This window comes from Atractosteus spatula, chromosome 2, assembly GCF_055471065.1.
Source record: "Atractosteus spatula isolate fAtrSpa1 chromosome 2, fAtrSpa1.hap1, whole genome shotgun sequence".
Taxonomy (NCBI): Eukaryota; Metazoa; Chordata; class Actinopteri; order Semionotiformes; family Lepisosteidae; genus Atractosteus; species Atractosteus spatula.
In genome coordinates this window covers 10498188-10516956 of record NC_142707.1, presented here as the reverse complement: position 1 = coordinate 10516956, position 18769 = coordinate 10498188, and the positions used below count along the sequence as shown (strand labels likewise).

The 18769-nt window shown below is 39.7% G+C and overlaps 1 protein-coding gene across 2 annotated transcripts in view; it reads right to left on the bottom strand.

Moving 5' to 3' along the window:
• Positions 1–13165, bottom strand: part of ppp3ccb (protein phosphatase 3, catalytic subunit, gamma isozyme, b) — a 79518-nt gene extending 66353 nt beyond the window's left edge. For both annotated transcript variants that reach the window (XM_088929901.1, XM_088929910.1), the window contains exon 1: positions 12589–13165. In XM_088929901.1, coding sequence (XP_088786027.1) covers positions 12589–12640 — 52 coding nt within the window. In that variant the 5' untranslated portion in view covers positions 12641–13165. The remainder of the gene's footprint in view (positions 1–12588) is intronic.
• Between the last annotated feature and the right edge of the window lie 5604 nt (positions 13166–18769).

Genomic DNA, 18769 nt, shown 5'->3' with positions numbered 1-18769 from the left:
GAGTCACCACTACTCTTTATGTAGTCTCTCTATGTGCTTCAGTGACTGAATGAAAAATGGTTTTGCAGTTTTGTTCCTTCAGCACAGACTAAGCCATGTTTTGTCACATACAGAAGAGACAGCGTACAAACAAAAGCAGTGCTGTGCAACATGTCATTATATTATTTAAAATAAATTACTGTAATCACAGCAGTACTCACTTCAATTAAGCAATTATTGGAACCAGTTACCATTTATGAACTGTAGCAATACTTTTGCAGGAAATACTAGTTGTAAACTCATATTAAAATATAAAATATTATTTTCACTATCACACTAGACTGATAGCAAGTGAAACCAGATTTCCTTTAACTTGGCCCTTTTCAGCTTTTGGATGAACTTTTATTAAAGAGTATTATTTTGATCAACAGATGTCAGGGAAGTAATTTAGATTCTCTTTGCAGACCTGAAATTCATTTCAAATTTTAAAAGGGCATTTTAAAGAAGCTGCATACTTTAACAGGTGTGCTTGCAGTGATTCCAAAGAAAAGGATTATATTGTATATAACAAGCTTTTTCAGCAATACAAAATGGAAAATGGGCTTAAATACCCATTATGCCGGCGTCACACTACACGACTTTTCCTAGGATTTTCAGTCGTAGCCTTTATTTACATAATCATAAGAAAATCACAGCGAGTTGTAGAGTCGCAGTGCGCGCCCATTACCGTCAGTTGTGTAGTGTGACACTCCCAGCGACTCAGTCATAGCGCCCTTAAGAGCCCCTACAACTCTCTGCGACTCGCTACAATTCTGGTTTGATTTTCTTGTAGCGAGTCGCAAGTTACAGGTGGGCAGTGAGCCAGATGTGTACTTGTGAGATAATGTACCCGTTATATTACAAGTTATAGCGCAATACTAATTTGTTTACAATTTGTTTTAAAGGTGTTTGATATTTTTAACTGTGTTTTATTTTTGTAAATTTGTGCTATATTTATACAGAAGAATTTAATTTTTGAAGATGTTTATTTGCATACATGCTTATTCTCCATGTTGTTTAGTTTACATTCGTGTGGTGCTCCTCTTCTTATTCCAGTGTGCTCCACGTAGCTTGGCTGCCAAAATGAGGCGACCTCGCGGTACTTTAGTGGTGCAATACGAGATTTGGAACCGTGATGAAAAGTTGTGAGGGAATCGTGTAATTAGTCACCTCCTGCGATTCCTAGTCGTATAACCTGACACCCTCTAGGACAGAAAAGGCAGCGGGATTCAGCAACTGCAGTCGTTATATGTGACATGCCCTCCGAGTCCTATAGTGTGACGCCGGCTTAACCGGGCGATGCAGCAGTGGATAGGTATGCTATATTTTTTCAACATTGGTTTCTGCAATTTTCTGTTAACACCATAAAAGCTTACAAACCAGTGAAAGGAGATGAAGAGAACAAGACAACTGTTAAAGGTTCAAGTATATCACAGACTATAAAAAGACTGAGGTATGTGAGGTAAATGAGCACAAAGGGCAAGTTTTCTCCCCTGTTCAATATAAGTAGACAATACATACATACATGCTGACATGTCTAAATCAGGTTTTATAGTGCCTGTGGTTTGTCTGAACTGGGTCTTCATTACACCCTATTACACGGGAAAAATGAGAGCCAACTGATAAATTATGTAAGACCTCAGAAAGGGGCACATTCCCTCAGGTAACTGCTTTTGAATTCTCCTGCTCAAGTCAGTTGTGAAGCTCACAGCACCTTTTCTCCAAAAGGCAATAACCATAGTAAAGAGGTGGATCAGAAAGGGAATGAAACCACTCCTTTACAGTTTTCTGTCCCATAGTTCTCCAACCTACCCTAAACCATCCCTTCTAAACTTTGTGTGTCTTCTTTACTAAAATGTGAAATTCTGCACACAAAAAAGTATGCTTTTTTCTAGAGTTCATGTCACTACCGAATATGTATGGCTGCATTATGTCAAAGCTTACTTTCATTGTTATTATGAACAGTGCTGTGTATCTATGGATGTGTCTGAGGTAAAGTGACAAGTAAACCAATGTTTAATAGAACACACAATAAGCCCTCCACTTATACAACAATCTACCTCAAATTCATACCCAACAGTGTGTCCCAACGGTGAAAAAAGTGGCATACCAACCGTGAAATCTGGTCTTAACTGTGATTTGTGGTCTTTGCTTCATAATCATGATAACACTTCAGCAGATGCTGACCACTCTTTGTGTGAAAATCAGTTAAAGAGAGTTGAGAATTTCCCACCTTGCAATGTTACAGGAAAGAGCCCCTTCAGTTGAGATGGGATCCCATAACTGTACCAGGAGGACCAGAACTGCATACTACAACAGCTCAAATCAGATCACAGAATTCAACTCATGTTTTACTGTTCAATTATGTCACATAGGAGCAGACTGTAACCAATCTTTTAAAAAAAGTATAGATCCTGTGATACAAATAACTTGAATGAAACATCTTAAGGTCATTTCAAAGCCATTTTAAATTGTCTCATATAGGAGCCTGAACAGGAGTCCCCAAACTGGGGACTGGGGCGGAGTGGTGGCTCTGTGGCTAAGGATCTGCGCCGGCTGGAAGGTTGCCAGTTCCAATCCCGCAGCCGGCAGAGGAATCCTACTCCGTTGGGCCCTTGAGCAAGGCCCTGAACCCCAGCTGTTCCAGGGGCGCTGTACAATAGCTGACCCTGCGCTCTGACCCCAGGCTTCTCTCCCTGTCCGTGTGTCTATGTGTCTCATGGTGAGCAAGTATGCGAAAAGACGAATTCCTAATGCAAGAAATTGTATAGGGCTAATAAAGTGATGTTATGTTAAACTATTTGAATTTCAAGCTGCTGGCCAGGTTTCTCAGGTAAATGATTAACATTTCCCTTCCCCACCTTGTAAATCTCACTTTTTTCAAACATGTCATTACCTGGAAGAAGTTTTTTTCTAGGCTCATCCTAGATAACACCCTAATCCTCATGCTAAAAATGCTTTTGTTCCTTTCTCTCAAAATCTCATCTTCTGAACTAGAAAACAATAGTCCACAGAGCTGTGACTGTAAAACAAAGGTGAAAGATTTCTCCGAATCTGGACATGTTTAGCCGCATTAGGACACAAGCAAAATTCTTGCTCGGTACGCCATCCTATCCAGTAGTGCAGTTAACATTAGGCTTCCATGTCCTAGATCGTAGGAAGCAAATAAAAGTTTAATAGTGGTTACTGAACCACTGAACTTAAGTAAAAGGAACAAGGCTGTATCATATAATGCGGTGAACCTCCCTCCTTTTCTGGATTATACTTAATCCTTCTTTCATTCCACAGGCAAAACGAAACAAATGACACTTGAAGGACTGTCTAACCAAACGTGTGCCAAGGGAGGAAACTTAAACGAGTGAGGAAATAAAGGTCACTGCTGCTCACATGTTCGATATCGGTTTCAGAGCAACAAAACAAATGAATGTGGGCAAAATATATTTCATTCCCACTGTGCAGGTCATCATTCAGAGAAGGACAGAGAGGGAGGGGTTGGGCGGTGGTACTTCATCAAGTTTATTCATGCTAAGAAAAGGTAAACAAGGAGAAGGAACCTCAGTGAAAGAATGAAATGATGAAATGCAACCAATCACTTTCAGAACAAAGTTAAGTCCTAAATGTCCATCCTGACATCTGATACAGTTACAGCTGAAGCAGCCAAGTAGTAAATCTCTTATTTCCATGCGTTCAAACACATGGCTGTCTTCAACACTTACTCTGTAATGACTTTTAAGGGAGACCATCTATGCTGTATGTCTGGAACAGTTTAATATCTGGAATTGTTCATTCTATTACTAATGCAACTGCTTGGCTGTACACCTGCACAAATCAGCATGCAAGCTATAATTGTGTCGCTGTCAGGGGAGAGTTAAGTGTACATGGGAATCCTGAGTGGCTTAGCTGGCAAAAAATGTTGTCTGAGCACAGGTGGTATAAGATGGCGGGCTCAAGCCTGAGTCATGTCACCAGCTGACTGCGACTGGGATTCCCCAAGCGACAGCCAACACAATTGGTGGTAAATAAGGGAGACCATAGTTGGCCAGGACTGTCTTGGCTTCCTGTCAACACAGCGACCTCTGTGGCTTGCAGACATGCGGTGCCATCAGTAAGGACCACCCCCCTCTCCTCCAATCAGCCAGTACAGGGCTGTGCTGTCTATGATGTGTTTAAAGATGAGTGGATTGACAGCTGGTGGGTCAGAAGAGTCTGCCTACACTTTCTCACTCTCCCCCTTGTGAGGCTGCAGAGTCTCTAGTTACGAGAAAAGATTTTGTAAGAAAATATAGATTCAACTTTTTTTTTTAATCTGTATTGTCTAGCATTCCCTAGTACAATAAAATCATATGGATCACAAATCAATATGCAAATCATTGGATTTACTGTTGCAATGAAGCATCTATTGTAGCTTACAGTGACAATTCAGAATTCAAAAGTATTTGTGTGCTACTAAGAGCCTTCCACTTCTAAACTTGACAACCCATGCAGTTTCAAGCAGAGCTCTGGGCTGTAACTGAAGTGCCAAATTACACAATCAACACCATTTAACTCCTCTTAGAAAGGCTCCTCTCAAATATGTGAATGCTCAGCTAATGCAGCACTACTTTAATTCAGACAAGCCACAATTAGTTGAAAAGTTCGCAGTGGTTCATGGATGAAGCAGAGGTCTTTATATCTACCCCTCAAGCTTTTCATTAAAATTAGCTTCCCCATAACAATGGCTGGAAGCTTTTAGAAGATGTGCTTGGCTTATATCTTGTCATGCAGCACTGATAGGGTCACCCAATAACCTTTTCTTTTCGAGGGCCTTAAATTCAAGAGATCTCAGCAATTAAACAAATTCCAATATATTTTACTTTTGATTGCAAGGCTTGTCAGCTCAAGTCTTACTTTAAAAAAATACAACAGGTACAAACTATGTTCAAATGAAAGCAAGCAGTGAAAGGATAATACCAGGGCACAGAAACCTAGAGTTAGAGGCCAGAGATGAAAACTGATCAGGTTGACGTGTTGATACAGAGTAACAGGGCTTGTTCAGTGTCAGTTTTTTTGCAGTGATGCAACCCTCTGGAATTTGTAAAGCCTTGTAGACCAGCAGGGTCACTTGATCTCTAGCTTTTGGCTCACCAGACTTGTTTGCCCATATGTGCTCTACACAGCACTCGGGCGCAGGGAGACGCATGAGAGATAGCGGACTCAATCCCCAGCCGCCAATGAGCTACAGAGATTAATCCTCCTTATAATTTAGCAGTAATTCTAACACGCAAGGCAGACACAAACTTTACTGAATGGAGCAGGCTTTTTTAGTGTTCCTTTGGGAACTTTCTACTTAGATTCAAGGTTGACGGTTACCTTGAAAGAAAATACCAAACAGTTAAATATCAGGCTTCCGTTTCAGTTTTTATGCCTTGCTACCAATGTAAAAGTCGGCTTTTGCAGTAGAAGGTAAAGTGATTTATAAATATGCAGATGCTTCTATCTCAACTGTTTTACTAAAGATGTAGCACTATAGCATGTCAGTCATCAACACTGACCTGAGCTTTGATCTCCCAACACATCAATGTAAAAGAAATACCATGATTCATCAATTCTGAACTACCACTAATGGACAAAGGACAAGAACCTCTGGGAATAGACATGTAAACAGGTTAAGAAATTTATCATTTAGATTCTGACAGCACGGGCTCCTGTCTCACATCCCTGTTCCCAATGCAAGGTGCTGTATGGGTGATATAGATATGGCTGTTTGAGGAAGAAAAATTACTTCAGGGATGCACAGTCTGCTTGGAGAGAGAAACTTTGGCCAGCACAAGACAAGGGTGTGCTTTTCCTGGCTTCTCCACATCCATGGCAGCTGTCAGCTGGGCTCCCAAGGTCAGGGAGTCCTCTCAGGCATGTCTCTAGACCCCCTGCCCTCTTGTCATCTTATTTGGAACAGTCACACTATACCCGTCACTCCCAGCACTACACTCACCACAACATTCCTTAAGTCTTTGCCTACTGGATTTGTGAAACATGACACTATACTAAAGCGTTAGAATACTTCTGCCTTCACACCGTGCATCTTAGCTTTCTCTAGCAATCTTATAAAGTAGTGTGCAGAATTTGAATTACATCACAGCACAAAGCACATAATACATGGGAACAACTGTCTAGAACTCTGCTTTATAACTGTACATTGTAATATATACTAATCAGAAGGGAAGAGCAGGGAGAGACAGGGGCTAGAAGACATAGGACTCTCATCAGCCTTCACCTGCTGTAAATTCACTGTCTGTATTATTGAGGTCAGGGATGAACTTGGCTTTTCTTTTGTCTATTTATTAGGAATGGCTATTTCTTTGCTTTATCTACTGAATGTTTTAATTGGTAAGTGTTAGTGATCTCAGCTTACCATTAAAGCAATTGCACTAGAACAGAAGAAAGATTATGAACAATAAACATTTTCCAAAAAGTGAGACCATCAACAACTTTTCACACTGTGACCCCCACAGCACTGGCAGCAGAGCTAGGGGACTTGACAGAAGTCTTAATCTATTTCTCATGCATATTAGTGCAAGCCTACAGGGGCTACGAGGGATAACCTAACCAACTGGCAAAGTTTGGCAATTTGCCTGGTGTACCCCATGAGCTCCTGGTCACAGCTGATTAACAACACAGCCCAGCTTCTAGCCAGTAATCTCTGGACTGTAGGGTTAAACCAAGCAGAGACCTTTTCCAGTGAAATACTTATAAGCCCCCTGGGACTGAATTCAGTGTTTTTACACTACAATACAAAACTGGAGTCTGGGTGACATTCAAGTGCTGGCACACTGCCCATTTAGAATGAAAATGAGAGCGGCTAATGGTAAAAACACAATACAAAGCAGGGAAAACTACATTAATCCTCAAGTCAAGATGCAGATTTATATGGCAAAGGGCAAACCCATGATAATTCTTAATGAGAAGTACATTAAGCATCTGACCTGCATTCTAGTTTTTATTTAGCAAACTCTCTCTCTTTCCATCAGGTTGGCTAAGGGTGAAGACGATACACTCAGATGCCAGATGTGCTGGCCAGAGATGAGCTGTTGTTACTACTGTCCTATCTGATGGCACACTACGGTCTTGCAATGTTGCCATAGGAATCAAAACAATAAGTAAACACGTTTCTGCAACCCAGTTCACAGGCCAGGCGTAAAGTGGCTGTGCCTTTTCTGAATACCCACACATGCTGTGGCTTGTCCAGCCAACAAAAGTGTCCAGGACCACTTCAAAACAGATTTTGGAAAATGCAGACATTGTATTTTGATTGTATTTTATGTTAACTAGCCTAAGTATACAGAAGAGATGAGACAAAATCCCTGTCTCTTGCATGCTTATGCGTCCTCTTTGGTGCTCCAATGTGATATGATGGAACAAGACTCCCTGGACTTTTGTTAGAGGAAGGTGTGTAGATAATCACTGAAGAAAATGAAGTACCTCCTCACTGCATGTCTTATAGCAATAGCCCCCAACCCTGGTCCTGGAAACCCCAATCCTGCTGTTGTTTTTTGTTCTAGCCAAGCTCTTTCCTTAAAAGAATCCTTAACTGAGCTCACAGACTGGAAACCTTTTTTTGTGTGATGGTTTTTTTTCTAATCATATGTTGTCTATGAAATGAATAATTAAAAAGTAGCCTACAACATGTCCAGGAACTGAAAACAGAGATCAAATTCATCCTTTCATTAGGTCAACCAAGAGTTCAATTCTGTAACCGTGAGCTCACCTGGAGTGAAAAGCAACATGTGTGGGGATCCAGGGCCAGGACCTTGACTTGCAGAATAACCTCTCTGTGGTGTCTGCTTTCCTGCTTATGTTTCTGGCCACAAATCTGTTTCATACCAATAGGATGAAGCAATTGCTCTCACCTAAAATTATAAGCTAATCAGCAAGACATTATGTTTTACTAATTAAGCATAAAAACAGTAATGGTATATTCAACATGAACTGAACTGTATGTCCATGTATGGGATGGCTATATTTGAAAGTTTCTGCCTCATTCAAAAGCCCAGATCCACAAACTTAGCTTATCTTTCTGTTTAAACACTAAAAAGTCACTCCCCACCCCCCAGTGCTCACACTGTCCTTGCCTTGACGTGTCCAGTTTCAAAGACCATGTGGGATTCCTTCTGCCGCCTCATCACAGATGCACTTAAAATATCGCTCTGAAAGAAAATGATCTAGGAGGGATAATAAAGGGAATAACATTTCATTTGCAGAATTAGTGTGCCATGGGAGACTAATCCAAAGCGAAGAGCTAGGGTAATGATTTTGCTTTTAATTATTCAGCTTTACTTATTTGCACATTTAATTATTCATTTGCGTGTCTGTGAATTTCAAACACCAGGGGAGCCTCTGGAAAGACAAAAGTCTTGTTAAAAGATGTTCCCCTGGGAAGACATCCAGTACTGCACTGTAGTACCATAACAGCCAACGCTTGACTAATAGCGCAGGTGAGCATACCATGTGCTGAGGTGGGGAATGTGTCACCCACTGGAGTATGAGCTTGTATCAATCATACAGACAGCTCACTTTTAGTTGTATGCCTCCTAATTTGCATGTTTGAAACTTCAGAATTTCATTATTTAACTCAAGAGGAATCTGACAGCACAAGTTAAACTTTGGCAGCATTTCAATTTACTCTCAGGGTTGATGGATACATTTCGAGGAATCAGAATGCAATGCAAACAGACGGAAATGACTACACAAATGGGTTTTCTCGGAAGGTGTCTAGGGTTTCAAGATCAAATACCTTTCCTTTCCCAAAAAAAGTTAATGACTGAAAACTCTATTAATTAAAATTCAAATCAATAATGAAAACCAACCATCATTACAAAGCGAATAATGTAATTTGCATTAATTTTAAGTTTTACTATCAATTGCTGTAAATTAGAATTTGACCTGAAGTTATAGAATCCTGCAAGGGATCTTTGTCACTGCGAAGTTCTTTCTACTGCTGGTTAAGAACTGTACTTTCTCTTTAATTTTCTTGCAGAACTCGAATACATGGCCTACATTATGAAAAAATCATTACCTTTTTTAACCACCACTTATCTGTAGACCTAGCTAAATGCTAATCTTTCTAACTTGAACAGGCTATCTTTCAGAGCTATTTGCTCAAGTGTGACCTCCCGCACTGTTTCCCATTTACAAATGGAAGCCCAAATTATAAACATTACATTGTTCATGTAAGATTATGCACCAGTAAACATCTGCAATTGTTTAAAAAAAATCAGGAGTCAAATACAAAAATCACCCTTTAAAACACAAAGCTCAGCCAATGTAAAATTGGGAGCTCACTCTTCTCAACCCAACCTGCCCACAGTATACATTTCTGCCTTCTACAAGACCATCCGCATGAGGCCGTGTTTTTCAAAAGCTCATGCTGATCCTGTTTCTTCTTAGCTTTTTGAAGGTTAATTTTTCCTCCAAGTTTAAGCTTTTCGTTTTAATATTGTGAATGGTATTACAAAGTGTATCTCAACAAACCTAGGTTCTGTAACTGATTAAATCCTCCTTTTCAGACCTAGGGTACACCTTGTCTTCTCAGTCAAACGCAATACTTTCTCTCTTGTGCAGTACAAGGAATCACTTGCTTCAAAAGCCACGGCAGCTCTCCTCATCTGCCGGTGCTAAGCTGAGGTTTGTATTGTCACAGGCTTCAAGAGCTAAGCCCTCACCTGGAGTTTCCCGATCCATAGACAAGACACAGAGAGAGGAAAGGGTCACCATTAGATACAAGGACTCAAGATCAGCTCCTCGACTAAATCCAAGCCAGAAGGAGAACACAAAGGCTGGAAAGATCTCCAACATCTCTCGCAGGAGGGCACTTACTGCAAGGGAAGCCATGGCACACTATATCAGGTGTTCATTCTCTGAACACTGTTTCATCTCTTTGGCATTTTTTTATAATACGATACGATTAGAATCAGTGTAAAAACACAGGACAAAGAAAAAAATCTGGTTGTTTCATGAAGCACTGCTTTATTTCTTTAGCCAGTGGGAGTTGTGCTCAAGTAGTCTCATATCACAGTCTTTTCAGACTATCGCAGTCCTTTCAGATTTTACACTGCTTTGCTTTGTTCTCCATAGCTTGTACATAAAAAAATCAATATGCAGCCACTGAAATGAAGCGGATAACCACGAAACAAAACTTCATTAATATAGCCCTTGATGACAGATCTTTGCACCCCATGCTTAATATTTTATGTAAAATAAAATCAATAACCAACTACCATTGATTACAAACTCTGTACATAAGCATTGAAACAGTACTGTCCTCATTCTTAATTATTAATATTAAATTAATTGAAACTATTTTTTAATTCATGGACATGAAATATTTTGGAAATCCTGAAGCAAATGTTATCTAAGCAAAACTGTTGACACTCTTACTTCCTTCTTCAGCACACGGAATTACAAAACAACCTTTATATCTAAATTACCAAAAAGGTAAAAAATACAAAGATTTATCCCCCTTAGAGGATGGGAAATATCAGTTCAGTGAATTCCGTGATATTTGCATCGTTCTATAGATTGTTCTAATTACACAAGAATCATTAATATCACTAAAATGTTTCCCTTGCTGAACAGATGAATTTTCCAACACTAAAGTCTATATTAATGTTGTACTTAAAAGCTGCAGCAAAGCATTTACTGACAGATTGGGCAAACTCACAGCCTCCGTTTCATTCCTTTGCAAATCCAAATAGTTTTATTAATGAACTCTTATTAACTTATCTGATTCTGTCACTGAAAGTGACTAAAATAACTGAGGATTAGCCTTGCCTCAGACAGAGATGCGAGTGCCAAGGTTGGCTGTGCCCGATTTATTCGTTAGTTTCAACGTGATTAATCACACAATCTTTTACGGCAACATCCCTGAATCAATTAGCATGGATAGGCGTGAATCCCACACTGATCCAACAGTGGTGTCAGAATGCAAACAGCTAGCTCTCTTGGAGCAAAACAGAAAACATCCCCACCTCTGCCACTTCAGGGTGTGTTTTCATGGCATGCACTTTAAAGAACAACTACCAACACCTCCCCCTCCTCCATCTTCTGTTGCTCTTGTGCTCTGTCATGTATCCTTGCTTCAACATAAAACTTGAGAATTAACACACCCTATCCCATCCACAACACTGCCTGTTCTGCTCTCTTTCATATAGTAGACGTGAATGAGTTACCACTCCATAAAGAAAAAAACCTTTTTGACTCAATTTTATGTTTTGTTACAGTCAAGTCTTGTACTCTGCATGTAAAGTATAAAAACTGCCCAATTTATCACCTCTGAAAACGGCAAAAAAAAGGTTCACATGCAGCTTTTGACTCCACTGTCTTGAAGAAAGCTGTTCTCCTCACTGCTGGGCTTCTGACGTTTAAATCGCGATTCACTCAAATCCCACGGGACTCATTTCCTCTAATAGCCTTTCCCAATCACAAATCGCCTTACGACCTCTGCTCGGAGATGTGCCATAGAAGGCAGCATTTTACACTCGTTCCAGGTTCGAAAAGTATGCAAAAGCTTCCAAAATGGAAGGGGGTGCGGGCAATACTGAGCCTATTGAAATGATGCATTTTAAAAGGTTGGCGCCAGTCGCAGGATTGCAACCTGACGGTGCTGGAGTTTTGTTGATGTTGTAGTTCTGTTCTGCGTTGTGTTCTGACCCAGACTAGACTCATCCGATCCCGTTCACCTGTGACACTTAGACCAGATGGGGCAGTAATTCTTCACATTCCGTCAAGACCTCTTAGCGTCAGGACTGCTGGTCAAGGCGCAGAGCTCAACTGCCAAACAATACTGTTCACCCCAAGCCAGCTGGCTGTTACTACAGCAAGACAGCTCTGGATCGCTAAATGCAATGTATTATTAGAAATTAGCTTAGGAAATATGTCTTACATGACCTAAGCTATTTAAGCACACAATCAAATGCACGACTACACTATACACGCTTGCAATCATAACTTCAATTCAATCGGACAGCAGTTCTAGGGGATGAATACGATTTTTCAGAGGTCCGCTAAACTGAAAGGCAGAGTAGAACTTCTTCCGTACAAACGTTAAAGCAGGACAAGTCATTTGTACAATTAGACAAACCAGAAAGAAACAAAAGTAGTATAAATTAAACAATAATACGTTTCTTTTACTACTGCAGCTGTGTTTTAGAGTGCTCTTAAATCGCAGCTGGTTTGCACGATGAATGGTAGGAACCAAAAACCTGTTTCAAACCTCGTGTGATATAAATACACGTACGACGGGAAACATAACCAGCAAAGTTTAAATGTTCGTTGAAATACGCGACGTAGCTACTGTAGATGGCTAGGCTTGGCATTTCGGACAAGTCGATACACACAGCAGATTTACAGCCTGTACTCGACTCTGGTTGGGGGAAAAAATGTATTTTTTACAGCTAGCCGACCCCGATCCTTGTGTGACACGAATGCATGTCCACGTTGGATAGCTTAATTATTGCCGTCCTATTTAGAAAACCCGCCCTAAACGAAAACACAAACAGTAAAAGTTGCTGTTCCGCGTTAGAGAAGACCACTTACCTTTTATAATCCGCTCGGTGGTGGATTGCTTATTCTGGTCTTTCCCAGACATCTTTCACCTCGTCTCACCTCAGGAATTTGATATTATAATATTTCCCCCCGCGTATGCTTATTCTGTCCTTTTTTTTAATTTCCCCTCGAATTCAAATCCAGCAAACCAGGACAACCCAAAATGGGAGTTCCTTGGTTGGTTAGGAGGTGAAAAAAAATGTGAGGGGAAAGGGGAAAGGGGGAGGGAAACCCACTTTGCTCGACGAAATTATTTTTTCCTGACAAATTTTGCTCTCCCCTCTCTTCTTTTTCGTTAGCTGTCCAGCTGCTGTCAATTTCTGTCACAGAATCAGTCCAAACCAGCTAACTTAAAAAATGTAGCCAGGGAAAAAAAAACGGTTTTGCAAATCCAGTCTCCCAATTTTGGCGAGTCGAAGTCTTTTAATGCCACGGTGTTCAGCTGCTGGGTTATTTTCCTGTATTTCACTGCTTTCGGGCCTATATCTGCTTTAGGGTTTTTTTCTTCTCTCTCTCTCTTCGCTCTATCTTCCAGCCTCTGTCCCTGTTCTCTCGGATTAAACTCTGTAATCCCCCCACAAGCGGATTTCCTACAACATGGCGGCAAGAAACTCGTGAAAGCAATGGCTTTTGGGTAAAGTAGTCTTGATACCGCACGGGAGGAGAACTAGTACCGTGCTCGAGTCACAGAAAATACTACATTTCCCAAAAAGACCTGCATTGTCGTATTTGATTAAAAGGGTGCCACCGTGGATTTCTGGGAAATGCAGTTTAGGACTTCAGTAATGTTTTAAATTACAGTTCACGTTTTGAACTACATATTCCAGAAAGCGCTGCTCTATTCCAATACAGTACGAAGGCCTTCGGGAAGTTGTGTTTTATTTAACGTTGGCGGTCTTTTGACTAAAATTACAATGTTGAGTGTTCTGCAGCTTGAATCGATTTTTAATTATGTTCCTGAACAGTATTCATTGTCTAGCACTAGAGATGGTGCTTAAATTTCAGATTTTGATATCAGATTTACAAATTGCAAAACCAATATAAATTATTCTGTAATATTCATACACTGTAAATTATATTCCTACACTTCAGAAAAGTTGCAGCTGTTCAGACCCACAAATATGATTTACTGACAGAAATATAGAAATGTGGAATTGTGAATTTACACATACAATGGTGATGAGTGCAGTGAGAATGCTGAAGTTCATTTTAAGCACTTTTCAAATGAAGCAGAAACTCAATGGTTGAAATGCATTCTGGGAATAATGATGCCATGGATGTTGCGAGGTGAAATGACCAAATCGTTGAAAGGCCACTCCTCTAGTGATGCTACCAAGTGCCAATACCACTCACGATCCAGCAAGATCTACTCAACCACTGATAGGACTATCAAGATGGACAACACAATGCATCATGACTGCACAGTAACAGTGATGGTTAACTCAACTATTTCTTCAGGCACCCGACAATATGGTAAGAATGAAGCAATGTCATTTGGTTTTGTGTGTGTGTGCTCAACATAAAGAAAATAGCAAGGGCAGCATTCTGTCTCATTTCATGATGGTAGAGCATAGTATACTGTAACAATCCCTATAAACTGAGGTCTAAAGAAGCAACACATGGGGTGATTGGATATTTATCATCACCAGCAGTATTTGTTCCTGAAGATTGACGTCATGCCATGTAGTAGGTGACATTCAGACACCAGAAACTGCAAAGGAATCCATCTTGGGTAAGCTAGATGATATCCATTAGAACATAGCTCAAACCAGTAAGTCTTAAAGATGATGGTATAATACCTATTTCTAGGGATCAGAAGCTCTTGTTAGGCTACTGATCTCCTGAGCAAGTAATTAGTCATCTTAAAGGAAGTCTGGTCTTTAAGGGCTAAAGACTATTTAGTTTTATTTTTGTTTCAAGCAATCTTTAAATAACAAAGTACCTACTCAATGAATAATAAAACTTTATACATTGGTGTTTTAATGAATTTAGATTAAGAAGGAACACAGCTTCTTCATGGTATCTGGATTGTACAAGAAAAGATTCAGCAATATTTATAGTCTCAAAGGACAGCGCAAAATCAAAAGATGGAACACACCACTGAGGTTTAATGTTTTGCCATTGTCTAACAATTTTCAGACATGGGGCTAAAGAAACAAAAAAGGCAACAGATTTAAATTGAATTAAAAAGGCCTTTACTAGGGGGAAAAATAAAAATAAATAAAAAGACATTTTCCATTCTATACAATGGAAAAACTAACCGGGTTTCCACAAATGCACTAGAGAAGAGACATACACAACATTTTTTTTACTTTCTTCTAAACACTTGTATGACCATTTTGCTTTGCTCAGCAGTATTAAATAGATATTTAAATACATTTTAAGATGCTTAAACTGCAGGCAGGCTGACGAAACCTAAGGTTGTTTCCTATCGCTCAGTTTTTGTGCAGCACAGATCCTCTCCCACCCCCTCCAGTCATCTTAATGGGAGAGGTAGTAAGTATGTAGGACATGTACATGTAATAACACGTTTGCTTCTTTTCAGTTTGTGCACCAAATCCTCAAAAAACACATTGAAGCTCTTGACAAGAACATCCTAAAAGAAAGTTGAGGAGGTACACATAAATTGTGCTCTCTGGAGGATAAAGGTTTAAGAAGTCATTCATAATAAGGGCAATATAGGGCTCTTGGATTACTGTCAGTATTCTTCCAGTTGAATACCAGGTATGTTATACCTTGATCTGTGTAGAGATAATATATACAGTTGTAAGAAAAAGTTTGTGGACCCTTAGGAATTATATGGATTTCTGCATGAATAGCTCCTAAAACGTGATCTTCATCTAAGTCATAATAATAAATACAGTCTTATTTAACAAACAACACACGCAACATTTTACATAGCCACATCGTTATTGAACAAATGGTTTAAACAATCGAGGTCATTGACAGAAAAAGTATGTGAACCCTTATATTTAGTAACTAATGGAACCTCCTTTATTGGCAATAATCTCAACCAAATGTTTCGGTTAGGTGGTATTTTGGCCCATTCCTCTATACTAAACGGTTTCATTTCATGTTTATTTTTGGGAGGTCTTGCTTGAACAGTCCGTTTCAGATCACGCCACAGCATTTCAATAGGATTGAGGTCAGGACTCTCATCCAGAAGAATACGGAATTTCTTCTCTTTGAGCCCCTCTGTTGTTGATTTACTCCTGTGTTTTGGATCATTGTCATGTTGCATGACCCAACTTCTTTTGAGTTTTAAATCGCAGACAGATTCCCTGACCTTCTGCTGTAGAATTTCCTGATACAACTTGGAATATATTAGTCCCTCAATAATTGCAAGCTGTCCAGCAAAGCAGCCCCACACCATTATACTCCCTCTACCATGCTTCACAGCGGGGATGATGTACAGTGTAATTTATGTAATGAGTTTTATATTTGACTTATATTCTTGTAAAGTAAAAAAAAAAGTGAGAAGAATGGGGCTCCTTGTTAGATCAACTAGCCTTTTACCGCGTTTCAGTTATCTTGAGTTTGACAGGGTGGTGGAAGCATATCAGATCACATTTAAAACTCGGTCTGGAAGCTGGACTGCAAAATTCTCACACATGCTGTTCATTTTGAACTTCACAGAGCCGAAAGAAGACATTGGGTAGCACCTGTTTGTCCATCTAACAACTGCCTCAAAAAACAGCAAGTGACCAAATGCCCCACCCAAGCATGACAAATACTTGTACCAAAAGGTACTTCTGATAAGCACTGCTAGATACATATACACAGACTCTGCTGTTGACAGCCAAGCGCAGCAAACAACCAAACTGTCCATCAGCCAACACTCATCCAAGCATCCAAGCGTCCAATCCAGGGGGATTTGAGCAAATGACAAATCTGGTGCCGTTCTAGGTTCAGCTGTTTAAGTCTTCAATTTAATGAAGTGATAAATAGGGAGTTTCACATGTTTTATAAAACTGTCAAGTTCTATGAAACTACTTTTTTAAAATACTAAGTTTAAAACTTAGTACTTTAGAAAGTAGTTTAAAAGTACTGTTTGATAAAACTACTGAAAAGCTACCAATTTCAGTATAAGTGCACAAAATCCTTTTCTGCCTCAAAGCATTCATTTTTCCTTTCCTTGAATAAAAACTGAATCATAGCCCTTTATGGAAAAAAAACCCCGGGAATCACTATGTAGAGTGAATTAGCCCTATGGGGAATCTCTAGGGAGATTATTATACATCTTTGACTATTTAATTAATAAATAACACTTTGCATATACAGTATAAAAGCACTTTTCATTCTTAAATATATCAAAGAGCTGTGCATACAGAAGGGATCTGCTTCATCCACCACTTGGGTGGCAGTCATTGTGTGCCAGCAACCCCACTAAACAGCAGATCAGGCACAGCAGCAAGAACCTGTTCAACTCAGGTGGTTAAGTTATGCCAGTTCCTGCAAGCTGGAACACAAGTTTACACCCCTACCCTTATGAGTGTCATGGGATCTTTTAATTTTCAAATTTCAGTGTAAGAGTTAGAAAGAGTTAAAAAGAATCAGCATTGATGTGTGCATTTCAACACTTAAAATACAATTTTACACAATAAACCAAAAATGTACACGGTAACTTGAAAAAAATCTCATTTACATCACAAAATAGACTAAATTCCCAGTATGCGCTTTGCCATGTTGAACAATTCAGAATGTGGCAACCAAACATCCAGTGACGTCGAACCTATTATACAGTAGAGAAGCAGGCTTGTGAATACATCTCTTTTAATCCAATAGAAATATTGCTCTAGATTTTGTGACGGTTTTGCTGACACTTTTTACTCGTTTTACTTGTTAACTCTGCATGCAGATCACATCGAACATTTCTGCAGTGAAATGTCTGCTGCACAACCTGTACTTCACTCGCACATCAATTTAGTCATCAACAGTGACTAGTGAGCAGGAAGGGCTGCTTCACGTCACAATTCGTGGTAACTCTCCCTGTCCCGTGGTGAGACCAGGGGTTTGTGATAACATGGCGACTTACAGTACGTTCACTTAGTTTGCAGTTTTGTGATTAATTCGAAATTTGGGAAAAAAATGTGATACCGTCAGCGAAGGCATTTTGTTACCGAGATTAAATAACCGGCCTGAGAAACTGGGAATGCAGTTAAATGACCAAGCAGCCAGGACACTGGTTTAACATTTTATCTGAAAGCTGTGCATTTCATACAGCACAGTGCCCACCAATCATCTTCTGTGGCACTGGGTTTGAAATTCTGGTCTAAAGGGAAGAGCACTACTACTGGTCCAACAGTAAATGGTTTTGGCTTTGTTCGAAGATCTCCTATATCAGCATGGACCAGGTACAGCCATGCTTAGCTTCCAAGACCCCATGTAACCAAGTTTGAAATCAGTAACCCAGCAGTCTATTGCTATAGAACCAACTCTGGATAGAAAATTAATTATATGATATTTTTTTTCACTGGAATGCCAAACTAGATTGTCAGACTATCATCAACTTCTGAAATCTATAACAGTTTCAAGCAGAACAAGAGATCACTAAAAACTGAATAAAGACAGTTTCTATACGCAGATACCATCCATTCATTAATTTTCATTAACCTTTAATAAAGGGTCATAGTCAGGCATTTAGAGCTCTTGGCAAAAGCCCACATGTCCACAGAAGAATATGCAGTCTCCACACAGAAAGCACCTCTGAGCCCAATCATACTCAGGACAATAGAGCTGTGAGGCAGCAATACTTTGTCACATCACCATGCCATCGATATCCAGATTCCAAGACATTTAAAAACCCAGAGATGAAGAAAAACAAAAGATGCTCATTTTAGATAAACCAATGTTAGGGCAAAAATCTTGTCAAAGCAGATAAGCCACTTAAAGCAGCATTTTCCACCCCCGTCTTGAAAATAATGAACAATCCTGGTTTGCGTTTCAACTTCTTTCCAATCACATTGTTTACAGTCCACACAGTACACAGTACACAATGAGACGTAGATACTCAAGTACAGGAAATGGATCTCTGACCTAGACTGTCAGTGAGTGGGGAAAGAGACTGAGAATAGGGAAAAAAACATTTTAGAATTAAAAAAAAAACAAGACTTGTACTCATCACCATAGTGAAGGCAATTTTCTGTAAATCGTGCTATCAGTGCGTGCCAGT